Source organism: Pelodiscus sinensis, chromosome 1 (genome assembly GCF_049634645.1).
Source record: "Pelodiscus sinensis isolate JC-2024 chromosome 1, ASM4963464v1, whole genome shotgun sequence".
Taxonomy (NCBI): domain Eukaryota; kingdom Metazoa; phylum Chordata; order Testudines; family Trionychidae; genus Pelodiscus; species Pelodiscus sinensis.
In genome coordinates, this window is record NC_134711.1 from 39,760,653 (window position 1) to 39,783,578 (window position 22,926).

The 22,926-nt window shown below is 40.2% G+C and overlaps 1 protein-coding gene across 5 annotated transcripts in view; it reads left to right on the plus strand.

The window, feature by feature from the left end:
- Window positions 1–22,926, plus strand: part of POT1 (protection of telomeres 1) — a 152,212-nt gene that overhangs the window by 41,400 nt on the left and 87,886 nt on the right. For all 5 annotated transcript variants that reach the window (XM_075928408.1, XM_025184410.2, XM_075928396.1 and 2 more), the window contains 2 exons: window positions 19,832–19,942; window positions 22,400–22,447. In XM_075928408.1, the coding sequence (XP_075784523.1) occupies window positions 19,832–19,942; window positions 22,400–22,447 (159 nt within the window). The remainder of the gene's footprint in view (window positions 1–19,831; window positions 19,943–22,399; window positions 22,448–22,926) is intronic.

A 22,926-nucleotide genomic window follows, 5' to 3' on the forward strand; every position in this document is an offset into this window, starting at 1 on the left:
ACTTCATATGGCCAGAGTACAGCAGCATCAGTGTTTAATCCTCCCCGGTGACTTGAAACTTCATTATGTTTACAACACTTCTAAAATGTGGTGGTGGTGTTTTAATTGTTCAGTGTTAATCTAAGCAGGTAAATTTCAATTCTGGAAAGTACAGAGCTGTGACTCAGCAGGGTTTAATTAAAAACCAAGAATATTATTCTTGATACACAAGCCCACCTTGTGATAAGAAACAAAGTAAGAAGGATAAAATAGAAAATAAAATACTTTGAAAGCAGCAGTTCCTTTCCAAGAAATACTTTTTAAATTTTCAGTAATCCATATGCATCTCCCAGAAGAGTCTGTTCTGAGAGACAAAGGTCAAAATGTGTCTGACATCCCTTGAAGTCTTACTTCCTAAAGGCACAGTAATAAATTCCCATTCAATTTTTGTTCATGTTTATACCATCAGGCTGGTCTAGACTGGCAAGCTTTTCAACAAAAGCAGCTGCTTTTGCGGAAAAAACTTGCCAGCTGTCTACACTGGCCGCATGAATTTCCACAAGAACACTGATGATCTCATGTAAGAAATCAGTGCTTCTTGCGGAAATACTATGCTGCTCCCTTTCGGGCAAAAGTCCTTTTGCGCGAAAGCTTTTGCTCAAAAGGGCCAGCGTAGACAGCTCAGATTTGTTTTGCGCAAAAGCGCGTCTAGATTGGCACGGACGCTTTTCCGCAGAAAGTGCTTTTGCGGAAAAGCGTCCATGCCAATCTAGATGCTCTTTTCTGCAAATGCTTTTAACGGAAAACTTTTCCATTAAAAGCATTTGCGGAAAATCATGCCAGTCTAGATGTAGCCTCACTGTGCTAAGGTACTATGAAGATTTGTCAATCCTTTAAAAGCTAAAAATAGAAAGTAGTGACTGGCTGCTCGAGAAAGAAACACAGTAGGTTCAAAAAGGTTGAATGCTTTAGCACTGCTTGGCACTTATATTTACAAACTGCGCCTGTAGGACTTCTCAATCCTGGTTTCCTTTTGGCAGCTTTAGCTAATTAATGCAAGGAAATAAGTGGTAATAAAGGATCTCTTCCTATTCACAGATTCCCAACAATAGTGATCTTCATGTGTCTCAAATTATTGGCTGATCCATTGATTAATCTCACAGAAATGCTTAGGTATTTCTTCTTTTCTCTCTCTTTCTTTCCTTTCTAACTAGCAAAGTTTCCTATTTACATTGTTTTAAAAAAATAGTCTGCTAAATCTAGTGTTTTCGATATACATAGTATATTTCTATGACCTGAAAACCCCACAGGCGTTATGTGAAAAATTGGATTACCATCTCATTTGTGTTAAAAGTGGTTATTTTAAGTACTCTTAAAAGGTGTTTTCAGAACTAATTTTATATAGCAGTTCACATTTTCAAAACACTCTTTTTTGAGGAGGGTCCCCATGGGTGCTTCATGATACAATCATGCTCCCACCTCCAACCTCGGGATGTTTTTAAATCATTCCAAGAACTTTTTAAGAGAGTCGCAGACACACTGGCGATTTCCCAGTCAACTATGCGAAAGACTCACCGTAAACTGACGAATATACTGCATGCCTCTCCTCATGCCAAGCTGGCCATCCCCATGAATGAAGCCCCCATAGACCCAGCAAAGGCCATCTGGCAGACACCTACCGCAATCTCTCCAAACTGCAAAAGGTCAGATCAAAAATACTACGTTGTTCCTAAAGGAGCAGACATTTTACAGATCTGTTTTCCCTCCCCACCTCAAATTCCCTGGTGGTGGATACCATAAATCAGAGAGGGAAACAGGCTAACCACTCAGTCCCTTATGACAGAGACTGGAAGAGATTAGATTTGATGGGCAGAAAGGTATATTAATCAGCCAACCTCCAGATCAGAATATCCAATTATTCAGCACTCCTTGCCAAATATACACACCACGTATTTGATCAGCTCACATCTTTTATTGAGTTTCCCTTGACAATAAAAGAGAGCAGTTTGAAGTCTACATTGACGATTGTGGATTAATTTCAAGAATGGCTCTACAGGCTGCACTAGATTCAGCGGACACCGCAGCAAGATCCCTTGCCTCAGTGGTTATCATGAGACGTGCATTGTGGCTCCAGCAGTTGAAGATTTGCCTTTCAAAGGGACCAAGCTCTTTGTGAAATCCACCAATGCCTCACTCCATACATTGAAGGACTAAGAGCCACACTAAAGACACTTGGCATGCATGTACCTGTTAAAGAAAACAGGGAAGATCATTCATGCAGAGGTGCAAACCAACACCTTTCAATCAGCAATCAAAGCACTACGACAACAGGTGCCGACCATGTCCAAACAGGTGCAGACAAAAAGGCAGACAACTACAGGTTGTTGTTAGAAAACCTCCTCAAGGCATACAAAAGCCTTGGTTGCAACATGTCACTAAAGATACATTTTTTGCACTCTCATCTAGATTATTTTCCACCGAACTGCGGGGCATTGAGCGACGAGCATGGCGAGCGATTTCACCAGGACATTGCAACAATGGAGAAACACTATCAGGGCAAATGGAGCCTATCAATGCTTGCAGACTATTGCTGGACAGTGACAAGAGATGCTCCATTTAATGAATACAAGAGACAAGCCAAGAAACGCCGAGTAGACACTGAATAGAACTAAACTATGTACATAATAGTTTTTTGCCTTTTGTTTCATAATAAATTTTATTTATATAACCCTTTTGCTGATTTTTAAGGTGTTACATAAACAGGACAGGTGAAATATTATCATGTAAAGCAACCATAAACACATGAAAAGACCTAGGTTTACAATTTATGATTAAAACTCTACTAGCTACACAATATACATAGATGTAAAATGTAAAAACTTAAATATCTTGGAAACAGTAGCCAATCAGTTGTTTTAATTGTCATGTTTGAATTCAACATATCAAAATACATAATAAATAGCACATTTTATCTCTGAAGCAGATGACTTCTGAAAAATTGTAGACCAGTGAAATCTGCAAGGCTGCCACATGGGCCTCAGCACACACTTTCACGCAGAATTACACCATTCAAACCTTTGCAGATTCTGATACACATTTTGGTTGAATAGTACTCTTTGTCACTGACTCACATCCTCCGAAGCGGCCACCACCGAGCATGACTACTTCTTTGTAATCATCTAAGGTGGAGTACCTGCAGGGAAACTTCTCAAAGAAGAATGGAAGGTTACTCACCTGGTGCAGTAACTGGAGTTCTTTGAGATACTTGTTCCTGTGGATGATCCTCCACCCACCCTTCCTCCTCTCTACTTCGGACTCGTCTACATCTGTGTCAGAGAAAGAACTGAGGAGATGGTTGGCTGCTCGTGTGGGATAGCCCTTTGAAATGTTGCTTGCTGGTGTTCCACATGCGCAGCCGACCATGGGCACTGCTAACTAAAGTCTTCTATAAGAGGCACATTGGTGATCAAGCACCTAGGGTGCAGCACCCACGAGGACATCTGCCTTGAACTCTAGTTACTGCACCAGGTGAGTAAACATTCCCTTACCTAACTCGTTATGCCTTTGTAAATTATTAAATCAATTTTTCAGATATTGAAACACAGAATTTATAGATTTCCAAAGGCCCTACTCATGGTGGATTGATTTAAATCACCAAGGAAAAAAAAACAGTGATTTTAATCATTTCCCTTTGATACTTCCTCATATATTTCTTAAACAATGGTGCAAATCTGACCACAAAAATATGTTAAATTACAATTCAGTACAGCATTTTACAAGATCTAACAGGAAATAGTTTGTGTATTTTTTTAAGATAGCTTGACTTTTACTAATTAAAGGAATACAGGCAGTCCCCGACTTACGCGGATCCGACTTACGTCGGATCCGCACTTACGAACGGAGCTTTCTCGCCCCGGAAGTCGGGGCGAGAAAGCCCCGTTCGTAAGCTGCTCCGGTGCCCCTGGTCTGCTGGAGACCGTCTCCAGCAGACCAGGGGCACCGGGCGGGTTCCCGCGCTTCTGAGGCTTTGCCAGGGCAAAGCCTCAGAAGCGCGGGAACCGCTGCTGCTGCCACTTGGGTGCCGGTGCCTGTGGTCTGCTGGGGACCGTCCCCAGCAGACCACAGGCACCGGGACCCAAGCGGCAGCAGCGGGCGGGTTCCTGCGCTTCTGAGGCTTTGCCAGAGCAAAGCCTCAGAAGCGCGGGAACCCCCGCTGCTGCCGCATGAGACCCGGTGCCTGTGGTCTGCTGGGGACGGTCCCCAGCAGACCACAGGCACCCTGACTGAAGCCGCAGCCGCGGGGGGGTCCCGCGCCTCTGAGGCTTTGCCAGCGCAAAGCCTCAGAGGCGCGGGGAACCGCCGCTGCTGCCGCTTCAGTCAAAGCGGCAGCAGCGGGGTGCCGCGCCTCTGAGGCTTTGCTCTGGCAAAGCCTCTGAGGCGCGGGACCCCCCGCGGCTGCGGCTTCAGTCAGGGTGCCTGTGGTCTGCTGGGGACCGTCCCCAGCAGACCACAGGCACCGGGTCTCATGCGGCAGCAGCGGGGGTTCCCGCGCTTCTGAGGCTTTCCTCTGGCAAAGCCTCAGAAGCGCAGGAACCCGCCCGCTGCTGCCGCTTGGGTCCCGGTGCCTGTGGTCTGCTGGGGACGGTCCCCAGCAGACCACAGGCACCCTGACTGAAGCCGCAGCCGCGGGGGGTCCCGCGCCTCAGAGGCTTTGCCAGAGCAAAGCCTCAGAGGCGCGGCACCCCGCTGCCGCTGCGGCTCTGCTCCCCGTGTCCCTGGTCTGCTGGGGGGAGGGGGCGCAGCTAGTGTGCTCCCCCCCCCAGCAGACCAGGCTTTTGTTTTGGACTCTGGGGCAGAGCAGCTGGGGCGCTGCCGATTGGTCCTGCAGCGCCCGTGGGCACTACTGGACCAACCCGGCAGCACCCCAGCTGCTCTGCCCCAGGTCCTGATTCAGCCGCTGCTGGTCAGTTTCAGCAGCGGCTGAATCAGGACGTCTGGGGCAGAGCAGATGGGGTGCTGCTGGGTTGGTCCAGTAGCATCCCAGCTGCTCTGCCCCAGGTGTCCCCAAGTCAGCTTCTGCTGAAACTGACCAGCGCTGACTACAGGAAGCCCCAGGCAGAGTTGCTCTGCCCCGGGTTTCCTGGAATCAGCTGCTGATCAGTTTCAGCAGCAGCTGACTTGGGGACGCCTGGGGTTCTTAAGTTGATTCTGTATGTAAGTCAGAACTGGCCAGTTCCGACTTACATACAGATTCAACTTAAGAACAAACCTACAGTCCCTATCTTGTACGTAACCCGGGGACTGCCTGTAGTACAAAATACTCATTACCTGTGTCAAGCTGCAGATGCAGCAGCCGTATATTAGGAATGGTAGGAATTTAAATCATACACACACAAACACAATAGTACTTATAGTTTATTCAACTAAATCTTAAATGTTACATAAATGTTTCATATTTGCAATTGCAGCAGTCTCCTGAGTTGCTCGCTGATGGCTGTCCTTAAACTCTTTTTGTAATTTTAAAATTGTATTAACTCTGACAGGTCCACGGAGCACTAAGGCTGTGTCTACACTGGCCCCTTCTTCGGAAGAGGCATGCTAATTTCTAACTTTGGAATAGGGAAATCCGCGGGGGATTTAAATATCCCCCGTGGGATTTAAATAAACATGGCCGCCGCTTTTTTTCCAGCTTGGGGGAAAAGCTGGAAAAGAGCGTCCAGACTAGCGCGATCCTCCGGAATAAAGCCCTTTTCCAGAGGATCTCTTATTCCTACCTGAAGTACCTGAAGTAGGAATAAGAGATCCTCCGGAAAAGGGCTTTATTCCGGAGGATCGCGCCAGTCTGGACGCTCTTTTCCGGCTTTTCCCCAAGCCGGGAAAAAAGCGGCGGCCATGTTTATTTAAATCCCGCGGGGGATATTTAAATCCCCCGCGGATTTCCCTATTCCAAAGTTAGAAATTAGCATGCCTCTTCCAAAGAAGGAGCCAGTCTAGACGTAGCCACTATGTGCTGAGGCAATCAAGTTCTGGAACTGGTGCATGAAGAACAACGTTACACCGACCGCAGTGTACATACCAGGCCAACAGAATACCAGAGCAGATGAGTTGAGCAGACAATTTTATCCAGCACCATGACTGGGTACTCAGCCTGATAATTATCTTACCCATTTTTTGGCAATGAGGGTTCCCAGTCCAGTCATAGACCTCTTTGCCATGAAAATCAACCACAAATGCCATTGCTTCTGCTCTTGAGGGGGCCAGGGCAAACTCTGCCAGGGACATGTTCACGGTACTATGAACAGCTCCTCTTTCATACACATTCCCTCCAATTCCCCTAATCCCCAGGGTAACCTGCAAGATTCTAGAGGACCAAGTGAGGGTCATCCAAACAACACCATATTGACTGAGACAACAATCCCCAGGGTAACCTGCAAGATTCTAGAGGACCAAGTGAGGGTCATCCAAACAACACCATATTGACTGAGACAATACCTCATTACTTTTCAGTTGCCAAACCCTTTCAACTCACCATCACTCCTCAGTCAATTAACTAAACACAACGGGCAAACATATCACCCGAACTCTCAGAATCTGTAGCTTACTGCTTGGCTTCTCCTTGGTTCCAGAATGATGAATTTACATGCTCCCAGAGATCCTCCTCAGCAGTCGACACTCTTCCATGAGATACACCTATCAAAACAAATGGAAGAGATTTCAGGAATGGTGCAGAGTGATGTTCGCCCATCCCATCACTAAGTGGTTTCTAACAAGTCTGTCCAAAGCGTGACCCTACCTACATTCACTTTTCCCACCTTGGAACCTAAATTTTGAGTTAGACTCCTTAAGAAGACCTCCCTTTGAATCCTTATCGACAGTCTCAATGCAACACATGGTCATGAAAGTGTCCTTCCTTGTCATGATCACGTCAGCATGACAAGTAAGTGAAATCGCAGCCCTTATGGCGGACCCACCATATACGTTTACTCTTCACTAAAGATAAAATTATTCTCAGACCCCGTCCGAAATTTCTACCAAAGGTTATCTTCAACTTCCATGTTAATGAGCCCATTATCTACCCACTTACTGCCCTAAGTCACATGCTTCCCCGAGGGAGGCAATATTACATACCCTTGATACAAGAAGGGCTATCGTTTTCTATATAGATGGGACTAAACCTTTTAGAAAATCGAATAGACTTTTTATATCCATGTCTGGTTCCGTCAGGGGACCAACTGTCTCTACACAGTGCATATCCAGATGGATAGCAACTTGCACAAATACCTGCTGTAGACTCAGAAACAAGGAACCACCACAAGTGGTCACTGCATACTCCATCCGAGCAATAGCTGCATCTATCACCTTTCTACATATTGTCCTGCTAGCTGACATCTGCCGGGTGGCTACATGGTCTTCCTCACGCACGTTGGCACAACATAATGTGTTACTGCAAGGACCAGTACCTACCACTTCTGTGGGCAATGCTATCATTATCTCTGCCAGTAGATGACTCCAAAGTCCCATCTCCACAACAATGGGTACTGCTTTTTACTCACAGGAGTAGAGCACACACTGGGGCACTACTTGAAGGAGAAGAAAATACTTACCCTGTAAGTAATGATGGTTCTTCGACATGTGTGTCCCTATGGGTGCTCCACTACTTTCCCTTCCTCCCCACTACTTTGGAGTCCGTTACAGTATTTCCAGTAAAAAAAGGAATGTAGGGAGACTCATGCCAGGCGTGCAACTAATGGACGAAAACAGTGCGAGATGGCTACTGTGCATGTGCAATGTGGGAAGACACCGCTAGGATAAAAGTCTCTGATTGCCAGCGCAAGGATGAACCAACACCTGAGTAGAGTACCCACAGGGGAACACATCGCAAAGAGCTATCGTTACTGCTCAGGGTGAGTAACTTCTTTTTCAGCTCCTACTCAATTTCTTAGATTTGTGTGAATAATATGAAATGATGAAAATATTCCCTCTGTGTCTGCGGAGAAAGTTATTGCTGTGAAAAGTTTATAACTGTCTTAACAACTGAAAGAACTCTGTTTCAAGGTGCATAGCTAATGATTTTCATCAATTCAGGGGAGTGATTTTGTTCAAAATATAATCAATAAATATTCACTAATTGAATGGGTTTGCTCCATCCCTGAAATTTATGATGACTGGCATAACTGAGGAGTGATTTTGAGATTCCCATGCCATGGCAACGGCATCATCTTCAGAAGTTGGGCATTTATGTCTGTAGTTAAGAATGTTCACAAGAAAATGAGCTGGAGTTAGTTTTATCTATTCACTTCTTTATTGCATGTAGTTTAACTTTCTGGTCATGTGTTTCTTTTACCTTCCAAAATGAACCTTCCAAATTTTGACAGCAATTCTGCATCAATTTTTCTGAAGTTTGTTTAAGGCTATGGATAATAGGCTTCAATATATTAAGTATATCCTCTACATTCCTCTTTAATCCAATGCTAAATATTTTGGATGAGATACTTCAACCACAGAATTCCATCGAACTTTTTGAGGGATAATTAGTTTGGATCCTGCTGCTCTCTTCAGTGATGCTAAAGACAAAAGGCTGTTACGGAAATATTTTGTGACTTCAACAACTTTTTCTTTTATTCCTGGAGAAGACATACTTTAGTCTACGGCTAAAATTTACATTAAATTGACACTGCAGCCATATATTATTAAAGCACAGAAGAAGAAATAGCTCTATAAGTATCCTTTTATCTTTGCCAAGTTTGCAGCATTGTCTGTGACAAAACTGCGCAGTTGATATTTGATATATTTTTTTCAGTTTATTACAGCTTTCAGTGCCACTTCTTTTAAATACTCTGATAGGCATTTCCCCATGTATCTATTTTTTTTCTGAAAGATATGTAACCCTATTTTCTGTTGTCAAAGGAGAATAAAGGAAGCTGTGGGGATGCTGAATTACATCTTCCCTTTTTCTTTTCGGTTCACTCTACTGTTTCTTTCTATGCTGACTCTGTCCTTTTCTATATATTGTCTTTCTGTCTTTAAGACAATGACTTATCTGACTCCTCTGCTGTGCTTGGCCCAGATCCACCACTACTTAAGCATAGAACAAAAACAATCCTATCCAGCTTGTCTTTCTTTACACATTATTTGAGTCTGCTGAGAAACAGAAATTGAAAGGCCAGAACTGTCAAGAATCAAGTGCTGGTAATTAGGTTTGACAGATTAGAGCTATTAATTTTTGAGAGACTGTAGTTGTAGTTGTTGCACATTTGTGATGAGAGTTAACTGTAACTATTATTTTTAATTCAAAATTTAGTATTTTATTTTTTAATTAAAAAGTTGATTTAAATTTTAAAAATAATTGATTTTTATCCACTCTGGTCCTATCCTAAGTCAGTGACAGTGCTGAGAAAAGACCTCTGTTTTCTATCCCCCAAATCAGTCTTTTATGATATAGAGCTGAAAGATTTATTTTTCTTCACTTAAATAATGTATAACTGGTAAGAATATTTTCACAATATTTTGAATGCCATGTTGTACACTTCATATTGCCACAAGATATGAGTTGATAGCAACTGACAGTGATTTAATGTTCACAGCAAAAACTTCAGTTTATTAATTGGAAACTGTGTGACTACTTGAGCCTGTAGAATGGTAAGGCTTCTTTCCAGTGCAAGACAAGTCTAGTCAGCTATACAGAGCTCTTATTCTGAGTCAGCAACGAAGTTCCAGAATCACTTGTACAGACAGTAATCTAGTAAAATGCTGAAACAGGAGTAATATCTACAAGGGCATAGCTTTTTTAGTTTAGGGTTGATTTCACTACTGGGGGAGCAGCATGAACAGCAGAAAGAGCAGTGATGCACAACGCATGACATTGTCAAAACATCTGAATTTAGCAACCCGTGTATATGTTATGGTCTCTTTGTATTGTTTTGTTCAATGTTTCTTTACACGTCTGGTAAGTGTAAGGCAACATTAATGTATGCTAGCAGTGTAGAGGCAAAGAATGCTACATTATTTAATCACTTTTACCTGTTTTAATTTATTTAGTTTTGAGCAAGTTTTATATTTTATGTGACTTATATAATACCTTTAACAGCAAAATATTTATTTTGTTTCTATTTATGATGCTACGTAAAACTCATCACCCATTGGAATTTTATTGTGCATTAAGCTGTCTGTTCCAATTGTTTAGGGAATTTTTAAAGAAAATCCTACAATGACCAAGTATAGCTCTTCATTTAAGCTAGCAGTCTTTTTTCTGCAGAAAACATTAAGGTTTAGAATCTTAAATCATTTAGAGTAGGATTGTGAGAGACTGCTGAAGTAGCAAAAAGCATTCATATTGCAGTATTTGGTTAAAAACTGTCAGCTTTAATCAGAAAGCTCTTTTATTTGTTGTAATCAAATAAGCATATGAATAAAAGACATGCAATAAAAGTTTATGGGAGTGCCATCGATACAAGGTCGAATAAAATGCAGAAAGAGCTTAATCTAACATGTTTATAGCCTGACAGGAATCCATCAGTCTACAGGTATTTGTGGGATATGGACTGCACTTTGCAGCTCTGCTGAAAAGTGCTGGTGCCAAGATTGTCCTGCTATAAAGGAGCATTAAACTGCCACATATTATGTTTTTGTTCAGCAAGATGCCGTGCTTATGCTTACTGTTTCTGCTAATTGTAAACGTATTCTGTGACTCTTTTCTTTTGCAACTATCTCAAGGGTTTTTTGGCCTAATATTAAAAGGATGAGTTACTAAAGGGAATTTAAAGACAGGACTGTGTAGCACTTTAAAGACTAACAAGATGGTTTATTAGGTAACGAGCTTTCGCGGGCCAGACCCACTTCCTCAGATCAAATTGTGGAAGAAAATTGGCATGACCATAAATACCAAAGGGATACAATCAAAAAAAGTGAACACATATAAAAAGGACAAATCAAATTTCAGAACAGAGGGGAGATGAGGGAGGGAGGTTAATGTCTGTGAGCTAGTGATATTAGAGGTGATAATTGGGGAAACTGTCTTTGTAATGGGTAAGATAAAGGGAATTTAGTCAGTTATCATTTACTCTGTAATATAACCATTTCCCTTTTACTTGCTTTCTGATAGCTGAAAAGCAGATAACTGCTCAGGAGTGCGTTGGTAAATGTAGCTGATTTTTGTCAGCCAGAACTACTAGTCTCTGCACACCAGAGAATGTTTGAAAATCTTAATTTCTATGTGAAATCAGAGGGTACGTCTAGATTACATCTCTCTTTTGACAGAGGGATGTAAATTAGGCACTTCGAAATTGCAAATGAAGTTGCGTTTTGAATTTCCCATGCTTCATTTGCACGATCACGTAATGGTGCTCTTTCGAAAAAGTGCTGTTTTGAAAGTAAAATGTGCTCTAGATGTGATTCTTTCGAAAAGGGAAGGCTTTTTCGAAAGATCCTGTAAACCTCATTTTTTAGACTCAGCCTAATTGTTAACCCAAAGAGCCAGAAGGTCAGTACCAGATGAAGGAGAAGTGCTAGCTTATCCAAAGATGGAGGATTTTTTTCTTGCAGATACCTCATGAAAGCCTACAAACCTTGAAGCTGTGAAAGCCTCTTGAGATGGCAGAGTGGTGAAACAACCTGTGGGCACTGTAACAAGCAGGCACTGGGAGGGTACATACTTTCATTCTGTACTCTGCATGCTTTCTTTTCTGGTCCATGTGAGAGAACGCTAGATATTCTAATTGCTTCAGTATTTGAAAATCATAGAAAACATCAGGTCATCTAGTCTGATCTCCTGTACATCACTGGCTACCAACACCACCCATAATCATCATACTAAATCTAACAGCTGGAATTGGATCAAAGTATTACAGTCCTCAGAAGACTTGAGCGTTTCACCACAGACAGAGGACAGGAGAGACTGAGGTTTACTAATGCTTGACGACCCTGCAGTAACAGGGGCTTGATTAATTGAGCTTTATAGATATGATCCTAGCAAGCAGCCCAGGCTACTGAAGAAGGTGAAAAATTCTGAAAGTCATTGCTAATCTAACCAGGAGGGAAATTCCTTCCTGTCCCCACATGTAGGGCACAAAGTAGGGCTAAAGCCAAAATAAGCTACGCAGTTTGAGCTATGCCAGTTGCATAGCCTAAGTTGAAACGTTTTATTTTGGATTTTGGCGCTGTCGACACAGCATGAAGTCCAAGAAAGCGTACTCTTCCTCCAACTTCCCTTACTCCTCGTGAAATGAGAGTTACAGAACACGGAGTAAGAAATCCTCCACCTCAACATTATTTTGACATTATGTTGAAATAACTGCTTTTAGTGTAGACATGGACTATGTTGTTTTGGAATAATGTTAGTTACTCCGAAATAACACTGATGTGTAGACGTACCCATAGTGATCAGTTAGACCCTTGACGTTTCAGTGGAAAACAGTGAGCTAAGTACTTGAAAGAGTACCATCTCAGCATGAGTCCGCTTTGTCTAGTATGTCATCTTCAACAACGTCCATCTCTAATGCTTCAGAGAAAAGTCACAAATGAAAAATAAAATCCCAGGATACATTTGAGTAAAGGGAAGAATCCTTTACTTAACCCTGTGGGTGACTGTCTGAAGCACAGAAATATCAGATTTTTTGGAACGTAAAACATGAACCAGAAGGGATCCCCACAGGACAACTGAATCTTGCCCCCCTCTTTCCCTGACATACAATCCTGCTCATAAATTTATCAAACTCTGTCTTAAAATTCATTAGGTTGTTTGCCTCCGCAACTCCTATTGGAAGTCTGTTCCAGAACTTCACTCCTGTGATAATTAGGAACTTTCTTCTAATTTCCAGCCTAAATTTATTCATACCTAGGTTGTGCTCATTTGTTCTTGTCCCAGCATTGTTTTTCTGCTTCAGTAGTCCTGATGTTTACCTAGATGAGGCATTTATAGGAGCCTTTATTTATTTGACTACCTCGGACAAGCTTTTTTTAGTCTCTTCATTCTGAATGATCATTCTAGAAGCTCTTTTGTGCACCTGTACTTTGTACAATGGTATTAATGCTTCTCTATCTCTACTGAAATGTATCACATAAACATCCTAGGATTTCACTTGCCTTTTCTACAGCCACATCATATTGGTAACTTGTACTCATTGACCAGCCCACCCAGGTCTCTTTCTTCCTCTCTTGCTCTCAGCTAAGGAATCTTCAGCTAATAGCAGGAATTCTTCTTAGTCCTATATGTTTGCACTTTCTGTCATCCTATAATAGTGATCCAGGCAGGTTTAGCTTCTTCAGACACTCTGGCAGGTTCCCATGTCAGAGTGTGCCTCAGTCTGGATCTGTTTTATCTCACTTGAAAGAGTCTGTGTCCTTGTGTCAACGACCTACCTCTCCTTTTTGTCTTCCTCCTGGGTTCTTTACTGAGGGCAGGTCTACACTGCTGCGTAAGTCAGTCTAATTTACATCATTCAGAGGAGTAAAAAAGGCCCCTCCCCAGTGACGCAAGTTGCAGTTAACTTAATGCTGCCCACACTGGTGCTATGTTGGCAGGAGATGCTCTCCCGAAGATATAGCTTCTGCCTTTCACAGAGGTGGAGTAATTGTGTCAACGGAAGAGCACTTCCTGTCAGCATAAAGTATCTTCACCAGATGTAGAGTGATACAGCATTTCTAATGTAGACCTGCCCTCAGTGTACCCATCAAATCAGTTTGGGATCTACCCAAGAAATCAGGATAGATCCACTACAGGCTATTGTCTCTGAGATAAATAAATGTTCTTTGATATAATCATTATACACATTCCAATACATTTTAACAAGTGTTTGAGGAAGAAGAGGGTGCAGAGAAAGCCAAAAGGAAAGTGATCTTTTTTTTTTTTAAGATGCCTAAGCTTGTTCCAGCAAAAGAAACATCTGTACAGTACACAGTTGATAGCTAGTCTCCCTGAAAGGGTTCAGGAAATGTCATGTACAGTACTAAGTGTATTAGGAGTTTTTTGCTTCAGTTAAGGGATCTTTTCCCTCATAATAAAAGGTGTTTTTTTTTTTTAAGTTTTTAAAAGCTGCACAAGATTTTTTTCCCAAGACTTTTCTTCTTTGATGGTTATGCCAAAACAAGATGAGGAGCAAATGCTTCAAAACAGTAGCTTTCCCAAATATCTCTCAGTATTTCAGCTAAATACATATTGCTTTCAACTTTAGTTCTGTACCATATGTCTGGGGTTCTCATCCTTTTTTCCTTTGAGACCCCTCTCCAAAATGCTATAAAAACTCCATGGCCCACCAGTGCCACAACAACTTGTTTTCTGTTGCTTGGGTCTCAGGCCACAGGAGTGCCTACAAAGATACATTGCTCAGTCTTCAGTGTCTGTTCAAGGTGGTGGGGCTCAGGGTCTAGGCTTCAGTCTCATGCTGTAGGACTTTGGTTTTCAGCCTCAGTCTCAGCAAGTCTAATTCTGGGCTTGCTTGGTGGCCCACCTGAAACCAGCTTGCGTCCCCCCAGGGAGCTGCAGATGCTTGGTCGAGAATCACTTCTTACACATGACAGTCCATGCAAATTGTTTAATGAGCTAGTTTATATATTTGTGCCCAATTTGCATATAAACATACCATAGTTATAGTTTCAATGAGTTTAATTTATTTAGCTTGGTGCACATGCTGTAAAAGGGTGATTTGGGTCAGTCTATAGTATATGCTGTGGTTCAAACAATATTTAATTTAAGGTAGTTCTCTGGTCTGTGTTATGCAGGAGGTCCAACTAGATGGTCACAATTATAGTCACTTTGTAATCTGTGAAATATAACCTTATGGTTACCACGGTGGATACAAAATTTATATCTGTGATGCTGCCGGACTCTAGCGACAGCAAGCAAGTCCTGCAAAGCCAGAGACTGGGCAAGGAACTTCTGCAGTGAAAGCAGATGTATGTTGGGCCACTGCTCACTGGAGCCAGTATCCAGCTCTGACAGCTCCTCTGCTGTGTCTGTGCAGTCCCCTGCCCTGACCGCTAGGGTTGGGTACCAGGTTCACCAGCAGCTGTCCCTGGCCACACTATCGTGTGCAGGTGACTCTCATGCTCCCAGTAGGGAGTTGCACACCCATCAGAGTGCCTCTCCTATATATTAACATGTAGGAGAAAAACAGAACTCTTATTAAGATTTGACATTGTTTATGCAAGTTTAATGTACAACACTTGAAAAGCTATTGACAAGCATTTACTTGTACGAAAATTTATTGAAAATGTCTCTTTTCTGGAAGAGATTGACCAGTCTTTGGAGCACAATTGCCATCTGCCCCTTATGTGCTTTAGGAGTGAGCTGGCCTGGGTGAACCAAGATGGGCAGTGGGAGGAAGGACTTATACAGGAGAATGCACCTTTTTGTATAGAGCCCTCTGCATATAAACCACCCACTTTGTAATGAGAGGTTCTGGAGCCATTCATTGATGGCTGAAGGAAGCGCACATTTCTGACACACAGCATGGATTTTATACCATTACCTTTGTAAAAAATACAAACCAGTTTTAGGTGAATGAACCTTGTTAGCTTCACCAGAGAAATACAGATAACTTTATATTTTTCAATTCAGAGGCAAGATTTTCTTTCTGTAGTAGTATGAAAAACCCAGAGGAAAAGCAGTGGTATATTAACTATTCCTCTGAGATCATTATTTATTTTTCCATTCATTAATCAAGTTCAAAGTTTTCTAGTACAATAAAAAAAATAATTACGTGCATAAGATATGAAAAAGTACAATATGTACTTTACAATATGTACTCCATCTGTTTAATTAATCTGCACCTTTATTTAGTTGACTTTCCAGTATTTGGACTTTGAACTTAATTTAATTTACTGGACCTTATTTTCAACTACTTCTTTCATTTTTTAAAGCTTTCAAGTGCCACCACATCATAAAGAATCATTGAATCTTAAGTGTTGAGGAAATTTTTGAGACAAATTAAAAACACCGTCTCAAGACTTCTTACACTGATTATTTTATTATTTTACACCTTTAATGCATCTCATTTCACATATTGTAAGAATAATGTAGTTGCAACCTCTTTAGGTAAGAATATAGGGTAAGATTAAGTGTCCCTAACCTCTGCCACTCAATGATTCCTGTTCTGTTTATTCTCTCTGGGGCAGCTAGCATTGGCCACTGTCAGAAAACAGGATACTGAGCTAGATGGACCTCTGGTCTGACCCAATATGAGTGTTCTTGTTTTTAATTTCTTTTGTGTCTTCTCTTAATGTTAATGTCCATATGGAAATGGTAAACTAATAGTGAGGAGAGAATTAAAAAAATGGCACTTTTCATTTTAGAAAAGAGGAGACTAAAGAGGGGCTATGATAAAGGTCTTCAAAATCATGACTGGTATGGAGAAAGTGATTAAAGAAAAGTTATTTACTAGTTCCCATAACACAAGAACTAGGGTTCACCAAATGAAATTAATGGATAACAGGTTTAAAACAAACCAAAGGAAGAACTAAGTGTGAATGGAAGTTATTTTCCCCATAAGACAAATGAACATTTAAAGATTGCAGATTTTTCTGTGGGTACATTCTTAAATTTGCTTTAAAGTGCTTAGGGTTCGAACTACGGGGGCTAATGTAGTCATACGGAGTTGCAAATGAAGCCCGGGATTTGAATTTCCCAGGCTTCATTTGCATAAAGCCGGCCGGCGCCTTTTTTAAATGCCGGCTAGTTCGGACTGCGTGCCGCGCGGCTACACACGGCACGAACTAGCTAGTTTGGATTAGGCTGTACGCCTCGTGGAACCTTGGAACGAGGTGTACAGCTAGTTCAGATTAGGAAGCCTAATCCGAACTAGCTAGTTCGTGCCGCGTGTAGCCGCGCGGCACGCAGTCCGAACTAGCCGGCATTTAAAAATGGCACCAGCTGGCTTTATGCAAATGAAGCCCGGGAAATTCAAATCCCAGGCTTCATTTGCAACTCCGTATGACTACATTAACCCCCCCCCCCCAGTTCGAACTAGGGGGGGTAGTATAGACATACCCTTAGTGTTTACCTTGTATATAAGCTAGGGCACATTTTAAACACAACTTTGTATTAATTTTCCATCAGTGTATTAGACGTTCTTAAATTTGTCACTGTATATCAGAAGATCAGAATGATGCTAAATTGGCCAGACTGCCTTTATGTATGCACATTCATAATTTAACTAATTAAAAGAAATGGTGTTACTGATTATAGAATTGAAACTGGAAAGGAGAGGCTGTACATTTTTATATTTTGAAATACATAAATCCTGCCATGTAAAAGCAAGAGACTGAGCATCTGTTTTCGACTCTGTCACTGATTTGCTGTGACCAAGGGTAACACTCAATTCCTTTCTGCATCAGTTTGCGTATTTGTAAAATTTACCCATCATTCAGATTCATAGCACTATCCCATCAAGAGAAACATGCCCAGTTTTCTATGTTTTGTTCTTGCCCTCATTTGCTTTCTTGTCTAAAATGTAAATTGAAAGTTCCTTATGGCATAAACCATATCTGTGTATGTTTCACAAAGTGCTGACTTTCCTCTGTGGTTGGTACAACTAATTGAGACACTGCTTGTCCTGATTCTGCTAATATGAATAGATGTTCTATTAATGCTGCTGAAACACACTGGATTGAGGAAGGTATTTTAAGATACTGCATTGGCACTGAGGAAGTCTGGGGTCAATTTCTATTTTTCTACCACAGATTCCCTGAGTGACCTTGGTTAAATCATTTAGACCCAGATTTTTAAAGGTATATAAACATTGCTTTGCCTAGCATTATAGCCTTGAAAATGAGACTTAGGAAATAAGAGCACTATGGACCTTTGATTTTCAATTAGGCTTTGCAGCATTGCAGCTGTTAGTGGAAGAACCTAAATCTGGGCTTAAGTGACTCTGTGACTCAGTTCTCAGTTCCCCATCTGTAAAATGAAGTTGATGTTTCCCTTCCTCTGTTTCCCTTGTTCAGTTGACTGTATTCTCTTTGACTCAGGGTCTTTTTAATACTGTGACTGGACATTGTCTGTCACAAAGGGGTCCCAGTCTTGGTTAAGATTTCTAGACACTATAGTATAGGTAATAATAAATTACAGTGAGCAGTCACTTAGAATCAGAGGATTAGAAGGGACTGCAGGGGTCATCAAATCTCGCCCCCTGCCTAGATGGAAGATTTGTTGGGTCTAAACCATATATCATAATCACTATGTAGTAAACATTCTATAACGCCTTTGTTCTCTGCCTTATGATGCTGTAATTCATTTCCATTTCTATACTCTCACATTTGGCTAAACTCTAATGGCAGAGTATGCTATAGTGAACCATTTAAAACTATTCAATTCTGGTTTTTGATGCTAAATGTCCTGCCTCAAGTAAGATCCTGACCAAAGTAGATGTGTGTCACATACGTTTTTGGCTTGCCACATCTATTGGATGTCACTTCAATTTATGTAAATAGTTGCTGCATAGATGTAAAATAGGCTAAAGGGTGCAGAGAATGAAAACTACTTATTCATTTTTGTTCTCAACCGGGAAGTGTATAAATCTTCTCTGTCCCACTCCCTCCCCCCCCCCCCCCCAATAACTAATAACTTTCTTTATTCCTTTTGTAACAGGCCAATGGTACAACATTCTTTCTTTTTTTCAGATAGAACCATTTCATGCAAGCATATTCCATTATGGGTTTAGTATAGTTTTCAAATCATTGACATTTAAAAGCTATTTAAGAAAAACATAACAGAGTGTCTTTGCAAAAGCACTCTCCATAAAATAACTTCCCTTTGGCTTTATGCCAGAGCAACTCAAACAGCTTTGTTTGAAAAGAGCAGGGAGAGAGATTGAGTGTGTGTGTGTGTGTGTGTGTGTGTGTGTGTGTGTGTGTGTATTCATGTGTATTCCTGATTTAAAACCTTAAACTGAAGGAAGAACCTTTAAAATATTCATACATATATTTCATTCAGCTTGGAATTTTGTGTATAAATTATACCACTGCAAATTACCTATATTGTTAAAGGACCTGTAAATGTGATTTGCACATTTCAAAGAAATGGAATATTTGTATCTTGTTAGTGCCATTCTCTAGGTTAATCTCTAGAACACTTAATTCTTTTCTTTTTGCTCAGTCCAGTAGTTACTGTAGTTACAAATTCTTTTCAGAATGAAGTGCTGCTTGCATATTCTTGCATTTTGCATTTTGAATTATATTTGAACAGAAAATGTTCCCCTTCCTTCCAGATGGCTTTTTTGATTTTGCTACTGTAGATGGACTTATATTTCTTTCAAATAAACAGAAGTAGTAAAAGTTGTTGGTTTAGATCATATTATACTTCATATTATGCAATGCTTCATATTATGAATTGTTGTAGTTTCGTTTTACAAACGAAAGTTATGAGACTTGGGATTCCAAACAACATCTGAAACAAAATACATGTTTTTCAAGAGACCTGATAGACTTATAAGTTAGCAAAGGGACTATTGTGAAATCTTGATTGACATTCTCTTTAATATAGGCCCCGTAGAATTTCACTCAGTAATTCCTAGTCTATAGTGAGAGGTGCCAGGGTTTAAAAGTCTGAAAATGTTTTGACGCCAGAATATTAGTTCAAATCACACTATCGTTTTGGATGATGTGGATCATTTCACATTTATCTGCCATTACACCTCCATAGATTGATCGTAAACTTTTAGATCAATTTTAGTGAGTACAAGGCGATACTTGTTGCAGGGTTACTCCTGATTTTATGTGTGCCATATTACCACATCTAGGAAACCTGATGTTTTACAGAACTGTCAAAACATATGTTGTTTTTTTGGAAGTTGACATAGGGATACAGCATGTTGAATAAAAACAATGTCAGTTATTGGTTTAATTTTGTATTTTTTAATAGGATACCATGGTGGTAGCTGGATTTAACGTGGCCAAATCATTTTCTGCTAATGAAGATGACCAACACTGCTGTCAACTGGAAGTATCTGAAGATGCAGGGTCAAACATTTATGTATGTAGGTGCACTGGGTTCAGTTTTCCAATTTAAATGTCCAAGTCATCAATAATTTAACAGAAGATAAAAAGTACAGATAGAAAAATGTTATTAATCTAAGTACCATAAGCTACATCTACACTGCATAAGTGCTGACTTGGAGCAGGATGAGCAAGGGTGGAGAGGGAGTGAACTACAACATGAACTACATGCACTAAAGTTCTGTGTTTCAGTTCCTGTATGTGGACAGTGCTGGCATGAAGTGAAAGGTACCTAGTTTGTGTTGGTCCTCTTCAAATAATACTTAATTATCTTCACATGAATAATATACCATTTAGTTCATGTTAATAGCATTCAGGATCGACTGTTACAGAAAAGCACTTTGAGTACTACAGTTCACATACCCAAAGTCTAAAATGAGGAGCCATGCAGACAACCACACAGATTGGTTTTATATTAACAATAGCCAATTATGGTGAAAACCTAGAAAGTTTTTAGGTTTGCGATGCACCTTATGAGATATCATTTTATATTAAAAATATGTGGAGTCCTGGTGGATATTTCTCTGAAAACATCCACTCAATATGCAGTGGCAGTCAAAAAAGCAAACAGAATGTTGGGGATCATTAAGGCCTGGTCTACACTACAGCAAAAGGTCAGATTAAGATACACAACTCCAGCTATGTTAATTACATAGCTGGAGTTGACATACCTTAAATAGAGTATCTTAATTTGATAGCAAATGCTCATATAGGCTCCCCTTTCTTCTCATGAGGAACAGGAGTAACAGCATTGACAGGGGGCATCCTCTGAGTTCAATTTAGAGGGTCTTCACTAGATCCACTAAATCAAACCCTGTAAGATTGATTGTGGCAGCGTCTGATCTTCCGTATAGTGTAGACATACCCTGAAAGATAGATAATAAGACAAAATATTATATAGCTACTATATAAATCCAAGGAATACCCACACATTGACTATTACATGTGGATGTGGTTGCCCCATCTCAAAAGTATTGGAAAAAGTTCAGAAAGGGACAACAAAAATTATTGGGGGTATGGAACGACTACCTTATAATGAGAGGTTAATAAGCCTGGGGCTTTTTAGCTTGGAAAAGTCTAAGGGGATTATGACTGAGGTCTAGAAAATCATTACTGGTGTAGAGAAGGTAGATAAGGAAGTGCTGTTTACTCCTCATAACACAAGAAGTAGGGACCACCAAATGAAATTAATAGTAGTAGGTTTAAAATAAAAATAAATATTTCTTCACATAACACAGAGTCAACCTGTGGAACTCCTGTGAGAAGTTGTTTTGAAGGCCAGGACTATAACAGGATTGAAAAAAATCTAGATAAGTTCATGGTTAGGTCCATCAAGGTCTATTAACAAGGATGGGCAGGGATGGTGTCTGTGGCTTCTGTTTGCCAGTTTTCAATGACAGTTTTCCAATATCCTGCCTGCAAATGATTCCAGCAACAGTTCCTGGTACCTGGCAGGCTAAACAATGAATATATGCACTTTTTCTCTAGAAGCATTGTTCTGATGTGAAATAAGGTAGGACTGCACTAGAATGTGCTGAAAACATTTTAGCTGATGACTACTCTGTTAAGGCTCAGAAGTGTCTTTTCAATGACTCATAATGTTCATGACCAGTTATGTGCTAAGTAGTATCAAGCTTCAAACTTGTTTGTATGGTACTTTTTTAACTCTTCAAATTAAATTTCACTTCCCAAATTCCTGCATGGGTTATTTAAACCCACAGTAGAGTTGTGGACCAGCGAAAACAGGTTATTGTGCAAACTGTTTTGTTCTGTTAGTTATGAGTGACAATGATTTTATATATATATATATATATATATATATATATATATATATAATGCTTAAATACCCTTAAAAGTGATGTACAGGAAATAATGAATTTCTTGATCACAACTAGCTGCAAACCAATTTCAAACACCTTGCTATAATTATTTACAAATAAAATAGTACTTAATCAGTTTTACTTCACTAATAATACAAACACATTCGAAACAGATATATTTGTAGTCTAGAGGTGTTTCAAGATAAATAAGTAGATTGCAACAATCTATGATGTAAATCTATCTTGCATTAGCCTTCCACACAATAAACATCCACGTGGACCTTACCAAAGTGCACTAACAGCTCCCTAATATGCTTAAATTTATCCTGTTTTGTAATGTGTTGTCACCAATTTATTTAAAAGAAAGTTAAGAATGATTGGGGAATGGAAACATTTTAAATATTGAAAAAGGTAAATTATAGATGAAAGGAGGAAAAAAAGCATTGTTTTGGTCTCTCTTTTATCACCTGTAGTCAGACTAGTTTTTTGTTGGAGAATAAAGAATTTTTAAAATACTTGCTCAAGCAGTTGGAAATTATATTTGTTGTTACCGTTGTACAGTACAGTTTTCAAATTTGTAATCCATTAATCTTTTGACTGTTTCTTCTCCTCAGATTTATACTAAGCCATATTTGGTCACAACATCAGAAACAGCATCCATGGTGAGTTTATAGTCTAGTAATTTTTTGTTTAATTAAATATCATTTAATAGCTTCACTGGAGCATTTTTTCTATATGCTTTACTGGAACATAATTTTTAAATGGCCATTACTTTGTCTTAGCATTTTTCAAATAATATGCTTGGAGAATACACTAAAAGTTTGTAAATAGTACTTCACACCTCTGCAGTGCATTTCTTGTAAAAAATCTCAAAAAAGTTCTACTAAAGCCCCACTCTTGCAGTATGTTACATTAGGGCAAATTCTGGCATCCAATATTAAGCTAATTCATATAAGTATCCAATATTACCCTAGAAAAGGTTGATTTAGTTGGGTTTTACACAAGTTTAGGAATATACTCATACACAAAACATTGCAGAAATGGAACTACTAGAGGTATGAAAGCAGCCTTATGAAGTAAGAACATAGATCATTTTGATCACCTCTGAAATACAGACGTACTTCTGGGATGGAACAGAGCT